Here is a 21,379-nt window from a genome sequence, read left to right on the forward strand (position 1 = left end):
GTTGGTTGTGAACGATTTAGATATCTTGGGTCCGTTGTCCAAAGCGATGGTGATATAGATGGGGATGTTAATAGTAGAATTCAAGTTGGTTGGTTGAAGTGGAGGAATGCTTCGGGCCTTTTGTGTGATAGAAAAGTACCGTTAAGACTAAAAGGAAAATTTTATAAGACGGTGGTGAGACCTGCAATGCTCTATGGCGCTGAATGTTGGCCTTTAAAAGAGAAGCATAATAATAAGTTAAGTGTTGCCGAGATGAGAATGATTAGGTGGATGAGTGGCTTTACACTTAGAGACAAAATGCGGAATGAATATATTCGTGATAGGGTTGGTGTAGCTCCTGTGACAGACAAAATTAGAGAAAGTCGTCTTAGATGGTTTGGCCACATTAAACGTCGACCATCTAATGATCCAATTAGGAGAGTAGATGTTTTAGATTCGACTTGTGTTAAGAAAGGCAGAGGTAGACCTAGGAAGACTTGGGCTTATTGTATTAAAAATGATCTTAATTTACTAGAACTAAATGAAAATATGACACTAAATAGGACACAATGGAGAAAAAAGATTCATGTAGCCGACCCCACGTAGTGGGATTAAGGCTTTGTTGTTGTTGTTGTTGTTGTTGTTGTTACAATGTTATTGAAATCATATTTCCAACCATTCTGAATATTCCAGTAGCTTTCTATATTTTATTGGAGCTAGCATGGGTTGGGTTGTAAGATTGCTAGTACGTAAGTTAGCCTTTGCTTAAACAAGTCCAAACATTCTTAACGGTGTCAAGAACAGAAATAAATGGAATTTTTGCAGTGAGTCAAAAATGAGCCTTCAGTGGAAAGAACCAAAGCTAGCAACAGGAAATTTTGGGCTGAAGTGTAATCAATTAAATCTATCTGTGATTCTCTATAGCACTTGATCTCGTCAAAATCCCATAAAACATGTACTAAAGTATTCCTCACAATCCATTAGTTTCTTGAGATATTCTTTTGGGACAACATTCACCCTTGCAATGACTTTTATCATTACAGTTTCTCATACATTTTGCAGAGTCATATAAGTGAAACGCTTCAAGTTTTTTTTTTTTAAATTCCCAATGTAATCCTCACACTAGAAGCACCCAGGTGCTCAAGTTGCTCCTCTCCCGTGCCATCTTTTTGCACTCTGTTCACCCTTCTTGCTGTCCTAGCATCACAGCTTGGAGCTCCTCCCCGTCGATCTCATCCAAACATCCATGCAGCAAAGTTATCATACCGTGCCGACCAAACCGAATGTGGTGTGATTGATATCATAGCCCGCTTCTTTACTTTAGCTTTAAACCAGCCCAAGTGTCTTCACGACAGCATTGCCCTAATGTGATATGAATAATGTCTAGACCATTTTTGCGCACAGCTTCACAGTTCTATTGCTCTTGCTCCCAGCATGTGCCCTTTGCCCATTTTTCCCCACAATGTACTCTGGCTCTCATCTTGTGCTGCCACCATTGCAATCTAGAATTCTACTAATATCCTTGCCATTCCTTTGCCCTTTAAGTCAATCCTGCAGCTAATGTAACCCTGCGTTGCAATTCAGCACTTATTCACAATATTAGCATCCAACTCTTCATATCTCTGCACTCCTAGAGTAGATCTAAGCGTTTACCATAATTTTCCATCCGTAGTACTTTTTTTCCTTTTTGTTCTTTCTTGATTTTTTTCACTCTTTTACTATTGAAGTATAATTTTTTTAATGATTTTATTATTAAATTTCAGGCCTTCTTAAAAGTATAATTGTTGGTTTTTAATACTAAAAATAATAGTTCATTAATGAGCTAATATGCCTACATCTATTTAAAAGGAAATAAAAAGCAATAGTTGGCTCAACTCTTCATTAATATCAATTTTATAAAGTACAAGAGATTAGCATCCAATACATAAAATAAACGAAAATAAAAACAATAGTTGGCTAAAAGAAGCCGCTCCCACAAATCTAAAAACCCAGAAAATTAACTAAACAATTGCTGTTGTGTAAAGAATATGCCTTTTCTGAAATTATCCGAGTCAATATAATAAAGAAAACAAAGCGTGAGGTATTAATATTCTAACATTCCACATTATTAACCACGACACAGTGCAATTCAGCAATTTATCAAAAACCTACCTGTTTTTTCTTTGTACGTTTGTCTTTCTCCGCAGCAGCCCGCTTTGCCTTTAGCTCATGCTCAGCTTGCCCGGCTGCTTCCTCCTCCCGGATAAGCTCTTCTTGTCTCTTCAAAGCAACAGCCTCTTGGTGAGCAACTTCAATTCTACTGCTGCAAAAAAACACATAAGCACGAAATAGGAGGAAAATTGTAGCGAGACCGGTCTGCATTCAAACATTTAACAGATAATTCAAATAAAAATAGCATATTTGCAAGAGATATGTTCGTGTAAATAGGACCAAATCCCATTGCCCACAATGAACATCCAAATAAACATACCATTTTGAGACTTGCTTTAAGCCCGCACAAATACAAGCTTAAAAATTCATTTGGCCAGAGGACAGATTTACCAAAAAAATTTGTGAGCAATGATCAATAATCTGACCGACTCTGCATACCATGCTAGGTGCATGACTTCATTTGATGATTAACAAATGTCCATGATACTTTCTAGCATGCATATCAAGATTAACACACATTCTATTTTTATAAAAATATTCCAACAATTAAAAAAATAGTAAAATTGGTAGTTCATAGGCATAGGAGCTACCAGAATATTTTTAAAAAGAATAGAAAACGAAAAAAAGGCCAATCAACCCTTTAAGCCCTTTCAATGTTAATGAAAGTTCAAATAATTCAAGTTAAACAATGGTGAAAAAAATGATTTATATTTTATGTATAATAAATTGGAGGCCTTGCCCACTTTCTATGGAAGGGTTCTATATTACAATTGGTATGGAAATTACTAATTACATAAAAAAAAAAATGAAAATATTCTACAGCATGCACAATTATATTTCTGAAAATCTACTAGGAATTTTCAAATTGTGCGGCCCATAAATTGCCAATGAAAGATGGCAAAGTGGGTGATCAGCTTTACAATCTCATAGAAAGCCCAGATGGCACTAAAGATGCCAATACTCCTTTAGACTATAGAGTAAAGAGCTTTCATGCCTAACTTGGCAGTGATTTTCGGGAATGTGGAACTCAATAATGCTTTGGTTAGGATACCAAATGCTTATTTCTGTGAATATTTGGGATATATATTAGCCTACTTTCTCTCTCTTTTCTTCTTTTTTTTCCTTTTAGATAAAATGCTAATCTAACTTCTGTGTTTGATTTTTTCATGTGGACTATATCATGTGCAATATTCATGGCTGTTTTTTTTTCATAGCATGACTTCATAGTACACTCCCATTTTCATCTAAGATAATTTTGATTCATAATTGGTCACAATCTACTTAGGACATTCCCCAGAATTCAACTTCGAAGCTAGACCGGGTTCCCACTTACTGTTTCATATTTCTCTAAATGTTTAGATTGACTTGGAAAACTGCAATAATCAATAAAAGACCTATATGTAAGGAGTGCCACTCCAGCAGCAATATTGAATACTTCTAAAATGAGCCTTTAATTTCTTTTGAATAATATTCCTTTTCCTAGTGTTGCCTTGATGTATAAAAAACTTGTACATACAATCTATAAACGGGTTTCCCAAGAATTATACCAAAATTGACTTGAAAAACTTACAACATAGACTGTCTAGTTTTTATGAAGAAGGTAGCCACGCTTTCTAATCAATCTTTGATATTTGTGTCAATTTTTGGACTATCGGTAGCCTCTCTAGGTTAATGGCAATGATCAATTGGAGCTTCTACAAACTGATATCCCATCATACATGTCTTATTTGGTAGAAGAATGATGCATTTTTTTGTTAAGAGATGACTATCCCAGCCTTTGAAGATCAGTTCAATTCTAAAAAAAATTCAAGTTTTCCTATATCACTGACTTCAAACTCTTTTGATAGCAGATCATTTACCCTTCATATTTATTTGAGTTCATCTCCTGTTACAATCATTTCATCCGCATACATTATGCAAACTACAATTTTTTCTTTGATGGATTCCCTCGTGAATAGAGGGTAGTCTCTAAGGCTTTGTTTGGACTAATTCCTTTTCATGGCTTTATTTAAGCCTCCCAAACCATGCTCTTAGAGGTTGGCTGTACCATTGTAAGGTTTTCAACCAACAAACATTGTTAGTATTAAAATCTTGTTGAGATTTGGAATAGATCAGCAAAATTTCATTGATAGAGAGGTATTTAAACCCAATTGCAATAGGCATAATAAAAAAAAGCAATAAAAATAGAATAAAATAACTAGGAAAGAAAATGAAACAGAATAAAACAAAAAAAGAAATACTAAATCTAGGAATAAAATCAAATATTAAGCAATAACGACATAGGGATAACAGTTATAATCTAATACGGTTGCCTTGATGTATAAAAAAATTGTACATACAATCCATAAACGGGTTTCCCAAGAATTATACAAAAATTGACTTTGAACACTTACAACATAGACTGTCTAGTCTTTATGAAGAAGGTAGCAACGCTTCCTAATCAATCTTTGATACTTGTGTCAATTTTTGGTTTATCGGCAGCCTCTCTAGGTTAATGGCAGTGATCAATTGGAGCTTCTACAAACTGATATCCCATCATAAATGTCTTATTTGGTAGAAGAATGATGCATTTTTTTGTTAAGAGATGACTATCCCAGCCTTTGAAGATCAGTTCAATTCTAAAAAAAATTCAAGTTTTCCTATATCACTGACTTCAAACTCTTTTGATAGCAGATCATTTACCCTTCATATTTATTTGAGTTCATCTCCTGTTACAATCATTTCATCCGCATACATTATGCAAACTACAATTTTTTCTTTGATGGATTCCCTCGTGAATAGAGGGTAGTCTCTAAGGCTTTGTTTGGACTAATTCCTTTTCATGGCTTTATTTAAGCCTCCCAAACAATGCTCTTAGAGGTTGTTTGTACCATTGTAAGATTTTCTTCAACCAGCAGACATTGTTAGTATTAAAATCTTGTTGAGATTTGAAATAGATCAGCACAATTTCATTGATAGAGAGGTATTTAAACCCAATTACAATAGGCATGATAAAGAAAAGCAATAAAAATAGAATAAAATAACTTGGAAAGAAAATGAAACAAAATAAAACAAGAGAAGAAATACCAAATCTGGGAATAAAATCAAATAATAAGCAATAACGACATAGGAATAGCAGTTATAATCTAATATCCCCCCTGAAACATAGATGTCAGTCACGTTCAACTTGGACTTAAAGTCATAGAGCAAAGGGCAAGGCAGATTCTTGGTGAGAATGCCCGCTAGTTGACCATTGGAGGATACATATGGAACGCAAATATCTCCGAACTCAATCTTTGCCTTAAAAAAGTGTTTGTCGATCTCCACATGTTTGGTATGATCATGATGGACTGCATTATGAGCAATGTTGATTGCGGTCTTATTATCACAGCATAGCTGCAACGAGACATGATGCGTAGCCAGAGAGGTTGGCTTACGAAGTTCACGGAGCATGATGTGTGGCCAGAGAGCTTCATAGCTTTCTAAGGAGCTAAGGACATGGATTGAAATTCAGTTTCAGCACTACTTCAGACAACCACAGAATGTTTCTTGCTTTTCCATGTGACAAGATTGCTCCATACAAATGAACGACACCCCGAGATCCCCGAGGTAGAACACCGATCATGAATCGATCCAGTCCAATCAGCATCTATATAAACATTAATAGACAGAGAGATGTGGCGAGAAAAGAACAAACCCGAGTTCAGTGTACCTCTTAAGTAGTGGAGAATTCGGTGGACAGCTTGGAGGTGGCGCTCGTAGGGGTCATGCATGAATTGACTCACTCTTACAACTGCGTAGCATATGTCGTGGCGAGTATGAGTCAGGCAAATGAGTTTTACCATAAAACGCTAGTAATGAGTTTTGTTGACGGGTACATCATTGGGAATGTCAAATAACTTTTCATTAAGATCTATACAAACAATAACAGGTTCGCACAGAAAAAAGTTGTTCTATGTTAAGAGATCAATCACATAATTGCATTGAGACAGCCAAATTCCCGGAGATGACCAAGCCATTTTCATGCCTAAAAAGTATCGAAGGATCCCAAATCCTTTATCTCGAAGGAGGAAGCAAGAATGTCTTTTAAAGACTCCAATACTGAGAGATCGTTACCTGTAAGAACAATATTGTCAACATAGATAATAAGGATAGCTACCTGGCCATAGGAGGAGTGCCAAAAGAAGAGAGTTTGATGCGATTGAGCCTGAGTAAACCCCTAACCCATGACCATCATTGTGAACTTGTCGAACTAGATCAATGGGAACTGTTTTAGCCCATAAAGGGACTTTCGTAGCCTACACACTTGTCCTCTGGAGAAAATAGAATCAAAACTCAGAGAATTCCAAGATGTTCCGGGTAGGAGTCGTTTGAGTCGTGCCTGATTCGTCCGTCGCCATGAGTCCCTTGAAAGAAGAGGATTTGACTGAAGGTTTTTATGTCGGCTTACCGTGAAGTTTCCAACACTTGTCCCAAGTGTGGTTAGGTTTGTGACAGTAATCAAAAGTGAGGTGACCGATCTGAGGTGGCATGGACAAGGGTTGAGCACTATTTAAGATCAAAGCGAACAACGCAGTTGAAGAAGTAGAGATGTCAAGTATGACAAGTCTCATGTTATCTTCCTGACAAATCTCGGTAAAAGCAGCTCAAGCGGAAGGAAGAGGATCCCAACCAGGAATACGACCCCAAACTACGTCAAAATCTTAATTTATTAAGGCCAACAAGGAATTGGAACATACGATCCTTTTCTAAGATATTTTGGAATAAGGATACGTCGACAAGATAATTCGAAGTGTATTCATAGTACATGTCGCATTTCATCTATAATGCAACCAGGTAATTATAGTATTAGGTTACAATACTTGACTGTTGTTTTGCCTCCCTGATCTTCTTGGATATCTGATAGAGTTTGTCGGAATTTCCTACATCCAAGTAGGTATCACGGATAGCCGTTCAGAGAGCACTGGCTAAAAGGAGGAACATGTACGAATGACCAATTGAAGTCTCTATAGAATTAATCAGCCATGAAATGACCATGAAGCTCTCCACTTCCTAATCCTCATATGTTGGGTCAGTTTTTGGAGGCTCAAGAATCATACATGTGAGATGACCAAACATCCCACGTCCTTTGATGAACAAAAACACCGCTTAGGATCATTGGAAGAAGTTACCGTCGTTCAACTTATTAGTTTGACGTCGGCTTTCAGTTTTCCGATCTGCAAGGGAGCGAAGGTTGGAGTCGACCCACCGGTGAAGTCAAGAACGACTTTTGAGGGTGATTCATTGAAAGAATAAGTCATAATTCTGACTGAGTCAAAGGATATGTTATTGTTATTCTAAGTCATCCATGAATTTTGGTACAATCACGACAAACGGATACAACTGCAGGAATTTTTCCTGCAGAACAGCGGCAGTAGGAGAAATTTGGCAAACAAGAACCGGCAAGATAGTATAAATCCTTCTAGAATTGGACCTGTAGGAACACTAGCAGCAGAAGGAATCTTGCAAACAGGAACCTGCAGAGAAGAAAAAACCGGTTGCTTGAAGCAGGAATTGGAGGATCGGCTCAAAAATTGTCCGTCCGCAGAAGGAATCTAAAGGATTCGTACAGTTGGCTAGAATAACGATACCAGCAGACAAAAATCTGAAGGATTCCTACAACCGACAAGAAGGAATCTAGTTGTCCGTAGCCACAAATTTACTAAAATAGAAGGATTTCTGCAATTCGTTGAACCTGGCAGAGGAGGCTGCCAGCTAAGAGAATGAGGTGAAGGCGTCGACTGTCGGAACTGACAGAGAAGGTAGGGGGCTATTGGATCTAGGGTTAGACTCTGATACCAGGTTAAGATTTGGAATAGAACAACACAATTTTATGGATAGGAGGAAGGGTATTTGAACCCAATACATTGGACATAATAAAATAAAGCAATAAAAGCAGAAAAAATAACTAGGAAAGAAAATAAAACAAAATAAAACAAAAAAGGAAATACATAATCAGGTAATAAAATCAAATAATAAGTAGTAATGGTGTGGGAATAGTCGTTATAATCTAATGCATCATAATTAAAATCCGGCAGAGGTTCCATAAAAGCATCATGCATTTTTTTGACATCCAACAATTGTAAGACTAGTTAACTTTATCCGCCCAAGGAAAAAAGAATTTGAATAGTGTTTAGCTTGGCAACTAGTGTTAAAATATCTCCATAATCCAATCCATAGGTTTGAGTATGGTCCTTGGACACTAGTCTAATTTTCTGGTTTTAAGTATCTCGTTTGCATTTTACTTGATAGTGCATTTCCACTTACATCAAATTAATTCAATTTCTTTTGACAATTCTACTAACTCTCATATTCGGTTCTCACTTGGGTTTTCATTTCTTCAATCATGTCATTTTTTCATTCTTTATTCTCAAGTTCTTCTTGAAAAGTTCTTAGAATCGTGACATCATTTGTCTCAAGAAAGGTTCTCTTAGAGGAAAAAAATAATGGAAGGATAAAGTTGTCTATTGAATGATGGGTGCATATTCGGGTTCCTATACTAAAGGAATAGGAAGATTGATATATGATGGTTTTGAATTTTAGGGGTAGAATTATACTTTTGTTGGTTGACGTCTCATCTAACATGGATTCAAATGGTTCATCATGCTTAACACAACATTAAACTCTTCTTTCTTTCTCATAGAGTACTTGTAGTAATGATTTAGATTCATTAGAAAGGATTTTGCTACAGTTTTTATTTGAGGAGGCTACTTCTATTTGTAGGGAAGTCTCACACTACTTGTGACTTTTGGGCCAATTGGGTGATTGGGACATCAAGCGCAAGCAAATCAAAAGTTTCTTCATTCCATGGCTGTCCTTGGAAACATTCTTTGGTCATGAAATCAATAATTTTCTGCGAATATAACAACCCGAACGAAAAAAAAAAACTTTTTTGATATTAGAATGTTAAAATGTTATATCCTTTTTAAGTCACTATCCAAAGACGATGTATTTTATGGCTCTTAGATCTATCTTAGTGTTTTGATAGCATTGATAAACATATTGAAACACTCCCAAAGTTTTTAAGTGAAAGCAATAATTGTTGTGTGTTCGAAAAAAAAAAAATTTGATGAGAGTTTTAATAGGCATCTTATTTCTAAAATTCTATTAGGGACAATCAATTAAAAATGTTAAGAGTTAGAGAGACTTCCCCATGATTAAAATTTGAAAATAATAGAGTCAACTATCTGCCCTTCTTGATTTTTTTCCCCCCTAAAAAGAATGAATAGTGCTTTCAACGAGAAGCTGTTAATTTTTTCCTGAAATCTCATTTTGATGTTGGGTGTCTAAATAAAATGATTCATGGATGATATGATTTTAGTGAAGAAAAGATAATAAAGCTTGATTAAAATATTCCTTCCCTTTATCATATCTAATATATTTAATCTTAAATTTAAAATATCTAATATATTTTGATGTTAATTTAAAAATGGGTAAAAATTATTTTATGAAAATTCATACAAACACCGAATTTATATTTAATGAGAAGAAATTAGGGTGTACATGAGCAATCTTCTATGGAAGCAACAAACAATATAGCACCATTAAAATAAGTGATGTGAGATGGTGCAACGCAATGCTGTGGATTAAAAAATATATATTGAAATTATTTAGTAGTGTGGGGGTAGGATATTCTATAATTATTTGACCATTTGATATTCCTCGCGCTGGAAATCCTCAATTATTATTTCATTGAATAACAATGGAAATATATACTGCATTAAATTGAAAGATGAAATGGTATATCTAAATATAATAGTCAACTATGTGCCCTTCTTGATTTGAAACTTTTGGAATAATGTATTGGGGCAAATGATTATTACTATTTATGTCCAAATATCCTATCATCTTCCACCCGGTTCAATCCAGAAATAAATGGATGAGTAAGACAAAATATTGCAGTGCAGTTTGGGCCGAATATCAGTCTCCAACAAATAATTTTAATATGTAAAGATCATTTGTAAATGAAAGGAAATGTAAAATTTCTATAGATTTCCTTTGGGCAAAAGCGACAGGGGTTCCATCTAATGCTTTTATTTCATGGTTCCTTACGCAGGGTATATATAAAAGGAATTAATGGAAGAGTTGGTCATGTGATCAGTTATACCTGAGCAGATTATCCAGATTTTGTTAGAAACAATTTCAGGAGTGCAAAAAAGCATGAAGTGAAGTACTGGTCGAATTGAACCATAAAGCACATACTCATTGGTCCATCAATTGTTCTCAAGAAGTGCAAAGTTTATCTACCTCTTCTTTAGTCCTACGTCTATAATATTTTTTCCTCCAATGAAGTAGTATTTGTTGGATGATGTATCGATTGATTTTGATATGGAGGCTTATTTTCTTTATATGCAGGCTTCCCTTAAAAATTTCCAGCACATAACTTCTGTGTATTCCTCCTTTTTACAATAGTTACAAAACAAAGATCCTTCATTTTTTAACATTAATGGACTGAGTTTATAGTTGTATTGCTTGATTTTGGTTGCAATTGGTGTGGGGATAAATAGTCATTTTACCCACACGTGGTTTCTCTAACATAACACCGTGCCCCTTTTCTTCACTTCTGATGGTAGAAGTTACTCCGTCTAGGTGGAAAAAGGGTGCTTCCTAAAATATAAGAATTCACGCTTAGATTATATTTAACATTTAGCCTTAGCTAAAAATTCATAAAATATTTCTCCTACAACAATTAGTAGCACTGCAACATCTTAGATGCATCTTATTATGATACACTCATAGAAATCAAGTTTAAAACACAATTTTTTTATTGCCATAATATTTAAGAACCATTAGTGTAACTTTCTCAGTGGTGTAAATGTCTAAATTTTATAAACTAACATGACATTATGCACCTGCCGATATGTTTGTTTTACCAAATTCCAAATATTCTTGACTATGGTTAGGAATATGTTGGTTCCAGTGGCTTATAGAATTATTAAATTATAGAACCATGAGAAAATTGAGGAACCTTTTACATCCCAGGCAACAAAATCGAGATCATCTGACAAACCAACTTTCCCCTAAATAATGTTTTCATAATCCAGGACAAAATAAGGTAATTTATACACTCAATTTGAATAACGATTGAAGGTTTTAGTACTCACCTATGACAAGTTGATTAGGACTTGGTCAACATCTTATAAAATAAAACATTGTCATTTAAAAGAAAAAAAAAATCCCTCGCACTAGAGTAGGTCTCTTATGATAGTAGTGGGAGGCAGCAGACAAAATTCAGGCGGCAAGTAGCGGGTTCTGGAAGCCAAAGATGCCACAGCATCTATGAGACAGCCTACCACAATGGTAGGTGAACACCAATAGCAAGAAGTGGAGGTTGGGCAGTGGACGACAAATGTTAGAGAAGATTTAAGACAAAAAAGAAAACCTCAAAAAAAAAATGTAGAACTCTTTGTTACTAGACTCTAATGCCATGAAAAGAGCAATTTTTATATGAATTTTATGTATATTTCATTAAGGACCATGCCCTCAATTTATGCAGCAAGATTATAGATTAAACTTGATAATTAATACCAATGAAAACTATATATTACATTGGAAATAAAAGAAGACATTCCATAGCTTGCTGATATTAATTTCCTTAAAATATGAGAGAAATTTCCGCCCCCTTGCAATCCACAAATTGCCTATGATAGATGGCAGGACGGGCGACTATATTTGCAATCTCAAAGATTGCCAAGCTAGCCACTATTTATGCCAATTGAATAAATAAAGGTACAAGAAATAAAAAATAAAATGCAATACTCTAGCTCAAAGTTAACCAACATTTTATTTTTGCAGCATATAACAAAAAATCATGGGTATTCATTGCAGAAAATGAGTAAATTATTAGGAAAATGGATACCTAAATATATGAGCTAGAACAAAAATTTCAATAGTTCTACGGCCCAGCTCTGTAAGCCGTCTCTCATCACCAACAGAGTCCTTAATATCATCAGCGGAATTTCCCTCCTATATATCAATATCATAGTATAAAGAACGTTATGTATCAATACAAATGATAAGATAAACTCAACAAGCAGAAAAGATCAGATATCCATGAGACCTTAACAACAATGCTCCCAAATTATTTGTTTAGAGAATAAACAAAAGCATAGCGTAAATATTGGTCACCTATAGTTGCTTTTCTTTTCTTTTCTTTTTTTCACCAAAGATTAATTATTCAGAAGCAGCTGTTAAAAACAATGCAACCACTCATGCCATTGAAACACATAATGGAGTCCCTAAATTTATCATGGAAGAGATTTTCCTGACAGCACAAACAGTCCATTATATTTTTAGAAAGATTTACACACATGCCACTTAATTCCTGTCTATTTACATATCTAACATCTAAAATTCAATTTTCACATATATGCGCCTTGCTTATGCATAAAAAAACATGTATTTCACAACCATCCAACACCATATCGTTGAAATATGTGCATTACAAAGTCCTTTCACTTATTAGTCCCAATCCTGCACGTCACCTCTGCAAACTATTTAAAGGATAATTCTTTATATGCCAAGTGAATAAATGTTAGAAAAAATTAGTTGATTATTCAACTAAATCAGTAGTATCTCATATAACAATACTAGGGTTGTCAAAAAAGCTCTTTGTTTGCGAATAGCTCGTGTTCGAATTGTTCATTAATTAAGCGAAAGCCTAAAACTAACATTTTTTTTTAATCTCAAATTATAAACAAGTTGAACATGAACAAACTTTTGTTAAATCGTTTAAGCTCAAAATAAGAATATTATATATATATATATATATATATTCATATTTATATCTAGTTTCAATCACCACAACCCCCGTGTGGTAATGTGGTAATGCACCTTTTATTGAAGCATGTTTGAATTCAACAACCAATGACTATTTTTTCAATTAATTTAAATGACTCAATTCAAGCAGAACACGAGTTGAAAACAAACACAAACATTTGCTTGAGTCGAACATAAGCAAAATTTTCACGATCTAGTTCGAACATGAACTAATTTCGAACAAAAAAAATATAATGAGTCAACAACAAACACATATTCAACTTGATCAGGCTTGGCTCGTTTACATCCTACCAATAACAAAAAATCAACCCACATTATAAGAAAGCTAAATCGTGCCAAATTTCAAGGCATGGAAGGCTAATTTAATTTTGGATTATCCATTTGGATAATATTGTCAAATTTATTCATCTTTTAAAATATTTAATTTATTTTGTTTGAATTTGAAATTTCATAGGATTAAATTAAATTTTGAGATAGAAATAGATTTCATTTCAAAATATTTGGTTGTACCTTTGTAACCCATATCTATAAGTAAGAATTCATAGTTTGCATAAGATGACCGACAATATATGATGAATGAAATTGTTCTTCTTAGAGCTTCATCTGAGTGCTCTCTCTTAATCCAAGCTTTTTATGTGGATCACTTTAGGTTATAAAAGTGAAGTTCCTTTCTTTTCTCTTCCCTCTCCATCCCTTACACCAAAATTAGTGACTAAAAATTAATTTTAAAAAAAGTTAAGCCCAATGATTAATAGCACTCACTAAAAAGCCCATTATTGCAAATTTCATTAAATTCAATTGCGCGCTAAAAAAAATAATAAAATACAGACGAATGCATGATAAAGAAAAAAGTTCATCAAAGAATAACAAACCTCCCAATTGTAGTAGAGATAATCTCCCCGAAGATATTAAACATACTACTTGATGAAAGAAATAAAATGTAAAAGTAAAACAAATGGTAGATTCAATTGGTAATTTTTTTTACCAATTATTTTTTAATAAATGCCTTAATCACAAAGCCCAATAAAACTTTTACTAATCAATCATAGCAAGGAAAAAAGTAAAGAAAGACAGGCAAAATAATAGAAAACTCAAAAAGATTTGGTCCACCCAATCACAACTGGAAAAAAACCACTGAAGAAAGGAATTGAATGAAAAATATGTAGAGAAACAACATGAAAACATGATCAACAAATCGATCAATGCTCCCTGTACTATCTTATGGTGAACTTATAAGGACTAAACATCTTGGAGTATAATAGTCGATGTTAATGGCTTGAATTAAGTAAAAACAATTTGATGGTTTAATGGAAAGAGAAATAACTACAACAATATTTAATTCCAATATCTAATCTCCTCATTAAATACACATTGAATATTCTTTTCCAAAGAGAAAAAAGGTTTTGGAAAGGATAAGGAATAAAATAAGTTCATAGATAGGCTTTTACTTTTATTGTCATTGACACCCAACAAATGCCATTAGGTAAATAGTGTTTTCTCATATTCTTTCATCTTTGACTCGTACTTCCTAAGAAATTACGCCATAGCTACAAAAGTAAACATACAATTAGTAATCTTAGATTGTAGGAGCAGAGAACCTTGAAACTATGATAAAAAAGGATAAGGAAAATAAAAGCAGACGGCAAACAAGACCATTAGAAGTGCAGACAGATTAAAAGATAAGAACTCTTTTAAATATCAAAACAAAAGCAATAATGTTAATATAGGTTGTGAGTCTCATCAGATCAATCAACAGATCTAAAAAATTTAGTAAAATGTACTAGTTGCTACTCAATCCGTGTAAAATGCTAAGTGAAAAAACAACATATCGTACCTTAGTACGATTCTGGGTAATCTTGTCATCTTTAGGAGGCAAAGACATTGCAGGCAAAGCTTCTGATGCCACCCTCTCAAGCAATGATATTACATCATCCGCTAAAACAAACATATCTTTATCAACTTGAACCATAGGAACAGCTGATTCCTCCATTTCTAACATCAGTGTTTTTTTCTTGTTCTTGCTTTGGCATTCAAGAAACTTCAGACCACTATAAAGAGAATCCATAACTAAAGTAGATGTGACTTCCTTCTCTACAAAAAAGTGCTTCACGACTACTCTCAGTATTGTATCTAACTTGTCCCTTGAAATACGTCTCCTTGAATTTTGGTCAATCCCTAACCAAAAGGAACAGAAACTGAAAACAACCAACACAGATTTAATCAAAGGATCAAGCTTTAACAAGTAATACACTGACATTAAAAATAATAGCGAAGTTATAACCAAGGCTATTCTTAGCTCAATTTAAAATAAAAAAAAAGTGCAATAAAGCATTAGAGATAGGATCTACCTTGACCATCTCACTTTATCATCAATCAATTTGATGAGTTTATTTCTTCTGTCTTCAAAAAAACGCCGACAAATTTGCTCTACATTTGATAGATATACCCGCATTAATTCTCTTCTGTACTCGCAGTCAAGGCAACGAAAGGGGCGGTGTGCTTTCTCCCTCAAACATCAAAATGCAGAAGCAGATTCAATTAAGAAACGAACTATGGGATTTTCAAAGAAAATATCAATGTCAAGAAGCTAAAACTGGTAGCTTCAAAACGATCAATATAAATAGTTCGGGATACAAAAGAGTAATTCATATGAAGTATCGAATTATAAAACTAATTACTAATGTTAGCTGTGAATGATTAATTTGGAAGAAAAAAAAAAACATGAAATATATGTTTCAAAAATATAAAATATTATTCATGAAAGACAGGTTATATATAAACTTGGTATAGCAGTATACAATCACATATTATCTGCTCATATGTATAAGGGAATAAAAAACTCCAATACCCTGTGGCCACTTATTTACATCTTCATATTATTAGTAATTTTAAATTTCATTTGGTTCAGATAGACAGATCAATAAAAAAAAGCCAAAATCCATTAATCAAAAGCGAAGCTAAATCTCGAGTTTGCACTTCCTTATGGCATAAACAACACATTGAAAGGTGCTTAAAACTTCACGAGCAGATTTTTCATGTATTGTAAAGTTCCAAGACAATTTTTGAAAGAAATGCTTTGCCTTAAATTGGATTCAATAATTGCAACATCCTGATGGTAGACCATACTGTATAAAAACATATTTATCAGAATATTTATGATACTCTATCTCAATCTACACATTATTGTTTGCCCAGTCAAATATTCCAGCATCTTAGAAACCGACTACGAAAAACAATCAGGGTTGACTTTCCATGGCCTAACCCATGATTCTTTTTCTTTCAAGTTCATCATAACATTTTCAACAGTTTTACAAATGAATCTATGAAATATGATCCAAAACTAAAAAAGGTTGAAATGAAGCTCTCTATACATAATAGTTAGTCTTTCACGGACTTGTACCAAAGAAAATTCACAGCCAATAACGCTCAAATAAATTGCAGTCAGTCGGACAAATTAACCAAGGTAATCTTCAATCCTAACAATAAAAACAGTTAGCGATTTGATTTATTTTAATCAATGAATTGTACTAAAATAGGAAAGAAGGCTATAGTCTTATTATTCCATAGCATCGTTTTTGGAGACAAATCCATATTATCTAATTACAGAACCTTGTAATATATATATGATGGATTGTCAAGGGTCAGATGCCCTCCATCGCACACAGTCAATTAATTCAGAATGTTGGAGGGCCCCCAATGGAATTGTCTTAGAGAGGTCCTTCAGTTATCTAAGTCAATTATTAAGCTTAGCGGTGAATAAGAATAGAAACTGATCCTCCTCGAAAATGGAAGATTGATAAAAAGCCTTACCTGCTCCTTATAAGTGCTTGTAAGCATTTGGATGAAGCACATTTTGGTGTCATTGCAAATAGTATGATATCACCTTTGAGATTCAGGATTCACAAAAATGCCCCTCAATTAAGAGTATTCTATTCCTCTAATCAATCAAATGGTCCAAAATCAAGCTATGCCACTTGTAAGATCTTTGTTGGACCATGGCCCACAGCAATAATGAAGAGATTGATGAATGCCCAAGACTCAGTGGTTGATGCTAATGGAAATCTAAATGAAATGATGGATCTATAACAATAGCTTAAAGGCCAATGGTGTGGTCGAATTTATGTCAGAACTCAAAGATGTATCCCAATGCCATGTGCTTCATCAAGGGCAATGGGTAAATCCCCACAAATCATAATGTGATCAAGAGGTACAAGGGCTAGAAAAACTGTCACCCTATCAATGCATCATTGCACAAAGATCCTCTAAGTAGAAATCTAAATGTCCTCGATTGAACTAATAAAATTAATTCGAGTAATGGTTCTATTTGGGCATCACATGAAGGCAATTACAAGACCAAATGTGGAAGTTGTCAAGGAGGCATCCCATTGAGCATGCACAATTAAAATGTAGGCTCCTCGATTGAACTACTAAAATTAATCACAAGTTATGGGTGGTTTTTTTGCATCACATAAAGGCAATTAGAAGACCAAATGTGGAAGTTGTCAAGGAGGCATCCCATTGAGCACGCACTATTCAAATGTAGGCAATGGTCAAATTAAAACTTTTTTTATGCATTCAGTACTTTTTTTTATGTATTCAATTGGTTTGGTCTGAACACCACCAAAGCAATAAAACTAAGAAAGCCTTACTGGAGAATTAAAATGAAAATCAAACTAATAATACTTCAAATAAAACCTAATAGATTAAAATGAAAATGAATACCTATCATATTTGATAGAAGGGACTAATGTTTTTTGTCGAAAAAGAAGGAATAGTGTATAGTAACAAAGCCTACTAGCCATAATACACACTATAAATTTCGCATAATATCATTCTAATTATTCTTTTTTTTTTTAAAAAGAGAAAGGCTCTATACAATGGAAAAATCTGGAGCAAAAAGTAACCTAGTTGAATGAAAACACCAATTTGAAACTTTTCTTATTAGAAGTTAAAACTTATCCAACTTTTTATGGTTGGAAAGTTGAAATTATTATGTAAGCAGTAGATATGTCTTACTATTAATATCATTATCATATTATTCCAGCTTAATCCTTTCAATTACTCTGGCAACATTAATAGAAATTATTTTCTTGAAGCTCAAACTAGATTACCAAATATTCATGTGTCATGATTTAATATTAAAACCTTAACGTGATGATACTCTAGTGGTATAATAGCATTGATCCCTCCCCAAAAACATACTATTTGGATGGTTTCTTAATGCCAATGCTTAAAAGGACATTTTATTTTACTTATTCTATGAGCTGCGTGCTGCCCCAATTTAGATTACTTGTCCACATTTACCAATTCATTATTTTTAAACAATCCATTTTGTACTCTCTTTGCTTAGGTTTTGGTTAACTGCTTTATGTGGATGCAACTACTACTAATCCATCCAAGCCGTCAGTAGCTAAGATTATGCAGAAAATAGATGTTTGTTAGACGATTGACAGAAAATATGGATTGACTCCCATGTAATGGCCAATGGCAAAGGGATGAGTTTAAAGGCACTCTCCCTTATTGCTGTTCTTGCAATAAAATTTAGTCAAAATACTTGAGAATATTTCAAGGCACGCCAAGAATAACGGAAACCTCCTAAAAATTGCGGCAATGGGGATAATTCATCTCATAAAATCTTTTCTTTTATTTCAAGGGTAATAATTCCATCTACTTTCAATCTGGTTTGCACTGAAATTTATAATCACTTCAGGTCTTGTCTTGGAATTAGTGCCTTCTCAGGATGTTAGCTCAATTCTAGCGCAAACTCTCATGATTAGTGATCTTATAGAATTTTTTGTTTTTGTTGCTCTTCTTGATGTAGAGGATAAATGTGATCGAGCTACCTTTTTGTTGCCTTTGATGTCAGAATCTCTAACACAAAGAAACATATGATAAAAAAGTAATATTTTTAAATGCTAAAAGAGGATGAAAGAACAAAAAGTTATATCACCTCTCCAAAAGATAATAGGGTCCAAGTTTGATGGATTTATTATAGCCCCAAGGTTTTTTCTTCTATTATAATTGCCAATATATTATACTTTTAGTTATTCTCCTATAGCAATACTTGGTTATTATTTTGTGTAGTACATATTTTATTGAAGGATAATAAATCTTACTTTGCTTTGAAAAGAATTATTAACATTGATCCTCTTGTCCAAGCACAAGGCTATCTTTTTTAGACCCTTGTTTGCTGAAGGCGTTTTGCCAATATGATCAGTTGCAAATTGTTTAACATACTTGCAAAGACTTAACAAATTCGTTATGAACTTGCATCAATCTACTTGCTTACAAATTCTTTGTCATTTTAATGGACAATTTTGATTGAAAAGCTCGTGAATTATGAGATAGCTGAAAGCTACTTATAAATTATATAATATATTTGTCTCAAGGAGTGAGTCTTTGTGAAATAACAACCCTCACCTTAATTTTTTTTGGGTAGGGGGAAGGCTAGCATCATGACCCTATTGTGTTGAGCTTGTATTAAAATTTTTAAAGAAAGTTTTTCATGCTAGCAAGTTTAAAGCATTGTCTTGGAAAATTTATTTACAACATGCGGTCAAGAAATAAAGGTTGGTAAGTTCAATTTTCAAGGATGAAATTCTACTAAAAAAACAAAAGAGTAATAGCTTAAGTATTCAACATAAAAGCATAAAATTTCATTAACTTAAATTTTTAAATATTAATATCTATTGAATAAAACACAATATTTTTGGATTTATTTATTGTTCATAAATGTAAGGTAAGATATACATTTTAAATACGTTAGTATTTCAAAATATGGCTCCACCTAACTAACACCCCAATGCCTAAAATAAGGCGATATGCAAGCTAACCCCTGTCCTTCTTTTAAAATCCTTATTCAAGATTAAGTGAGGATGGATTGGAAGAGGGGGGGTGGGATGGGCGAGTTTTGTTGTCTTGAACTCATACAAGCAATCAAACCAATAGAACATAGCAAGAGAAAGAAGAGCGAGCACACTAAAGAATATGAGCATCAAAATGTAATAAATCTAACAAGCGAGTATGAGAAGAGGTCCCCTTATCGGTGGCATACAAATTTGACGAGTTTTCGTCCTTCAATGCCACTTAGTATTTTTCCTCTCCCCCTCTCCTTAAACAATCCTAGAATGTGCGAGAGATCGAGATAAACAAGAGAAGTAGTGATGAAGAGTTGAAGACAAGGGTGAAGCAAACCATGCATTAATTTTAAGTTGTTGATAGTAGAAGGTTGTACTTAACACCTCCCTCCCCCTCTTCAAGCGATTTGAGTTGAGATACATTTGAACCATAGATTTTCTTAAATACATTTATGTATAATTACCCTAGATATCGTAGAAATCAATCAAAATTACGAGAAGATACATTTTAGGGTTTTATCAAAATATGGTTAGTGTTCTAAGCTTGAAAAATAGTCTGAAATTAACTTCTCATGTTCAAATTTTCATTTTTAACAGGTATATTTTGGAAAAAGATTTATTTAAACATGAAATAGAACATTTCATATTTCTAATAGTGAGAATTTTCGTATGGAAACCATAATAGAATAAATTTTAGAAGTACAAGTAATTAGAGCCTATTTACATAAATATGAGTGAGTTGGGGGTTCAGCAATTATTATAAATGGTGATATGCAAGTTATTATGTTAAGTCTATATGACAATCTTGTTAAATAAATTTAAGCTTTAACTATGTGGAACTACATTTCCAAATGAATTCATAGATGATGCTTAATATGATGGTGCAATTCAACAAACAAAATCCATTATAATCAGCATAAAATGACATGTAAAGTTAGTATGTATATAACACAACTTGAGACAGAGTGGCCAACAAGGTATCACTATTAGATCGGTGGATTCCATCATTACTAACAAACACATACAACAACAACAAAAACAACAAGCCTTTATACCACTAAGTGGGGTCAGCTACATGAATCTTTTTTCTCAATTGCGTCTTATTCAATGTCATATTTTCATTTAATTCTAATAGATTAAGATCATTTTTTATACAATACTCCAAAGTCTTTTTAGTCTACCCTTGCCTTCTTAACATAAGTCTAATCTAAAGTATCTATACTCCTAATCAGATCATCCGATGGTCGACGTTTAATATGACCAAACCATCTAAAACGACACTTTTTAATCTTATACGCCATTAGACCTACACCAATCCTATCACAGATATATTTATTTCGCATTTTGTCCCTAAGTGTCAAGTCACTCATCCACCTAAGCAATCTTATCTCAGCAACACTTAACTTTGTTTTATGCTTCGCTTTTAAAGTCAACAGTTTGCATCATAGAGCATTGTTGTTCTCACCAGCATCTTATAAAATTTGTCTTCACTCTAAGAGACACTTTTTTATCACACAATAGGTCTGATGCATTCCTCCACTTCAACCAACCAACTTGAATTATGCTAATAAAATACCCATCTATATCACCGTCAC

At 33.7% G+C, this 21,379-nt stretch overlaps 1 protein-coding gene across 1 annotated transcript in view; it reads right to left on the reverse strand.

Annotated features, from left to right (window-relative positions):
• LOC110029227 (MATH domain-containing protein At5g43560-like) overlaps nt 1-21,379 on the reverse strand; it is a gene marked incomplete at its 3' end in the record, with an annotated part of 51,514 nt that overhangs the window by 14,283 nt on the left and 15,852 nt on the right. Inside the window, 4 exon segments of the mRNA XM_020731414.1 lie at nt 2,131-2,281; nt 12,008-12,114; nt 14,762-15,122; nt 15,276-15,434. Of these exon segments, the coding sequence (XP_020587073.1) occupies nt 2,131-2,281; nt 12,008-12,114; nt 14,762-15,122; nt 15,276-15,434 (778 nt within the window).

This window comes from Phalaenopsis equestris, unplaced genomic scaffold, assembly GCF_001263595.1.
Source record: "Phalaenopsis equestris unplaced genomic scaffold, ASM126359v1 Scaffold000552, whole genome shotgun sequence".
In the NCBI taxonomy this organism is placed as follows: Eukaryota; Viridiplantae; Streptophyta; class Magnoliopsida; order Asparagales; family Orchidaceae; genus Phalaenopsis; species Phalaenopsis equestris.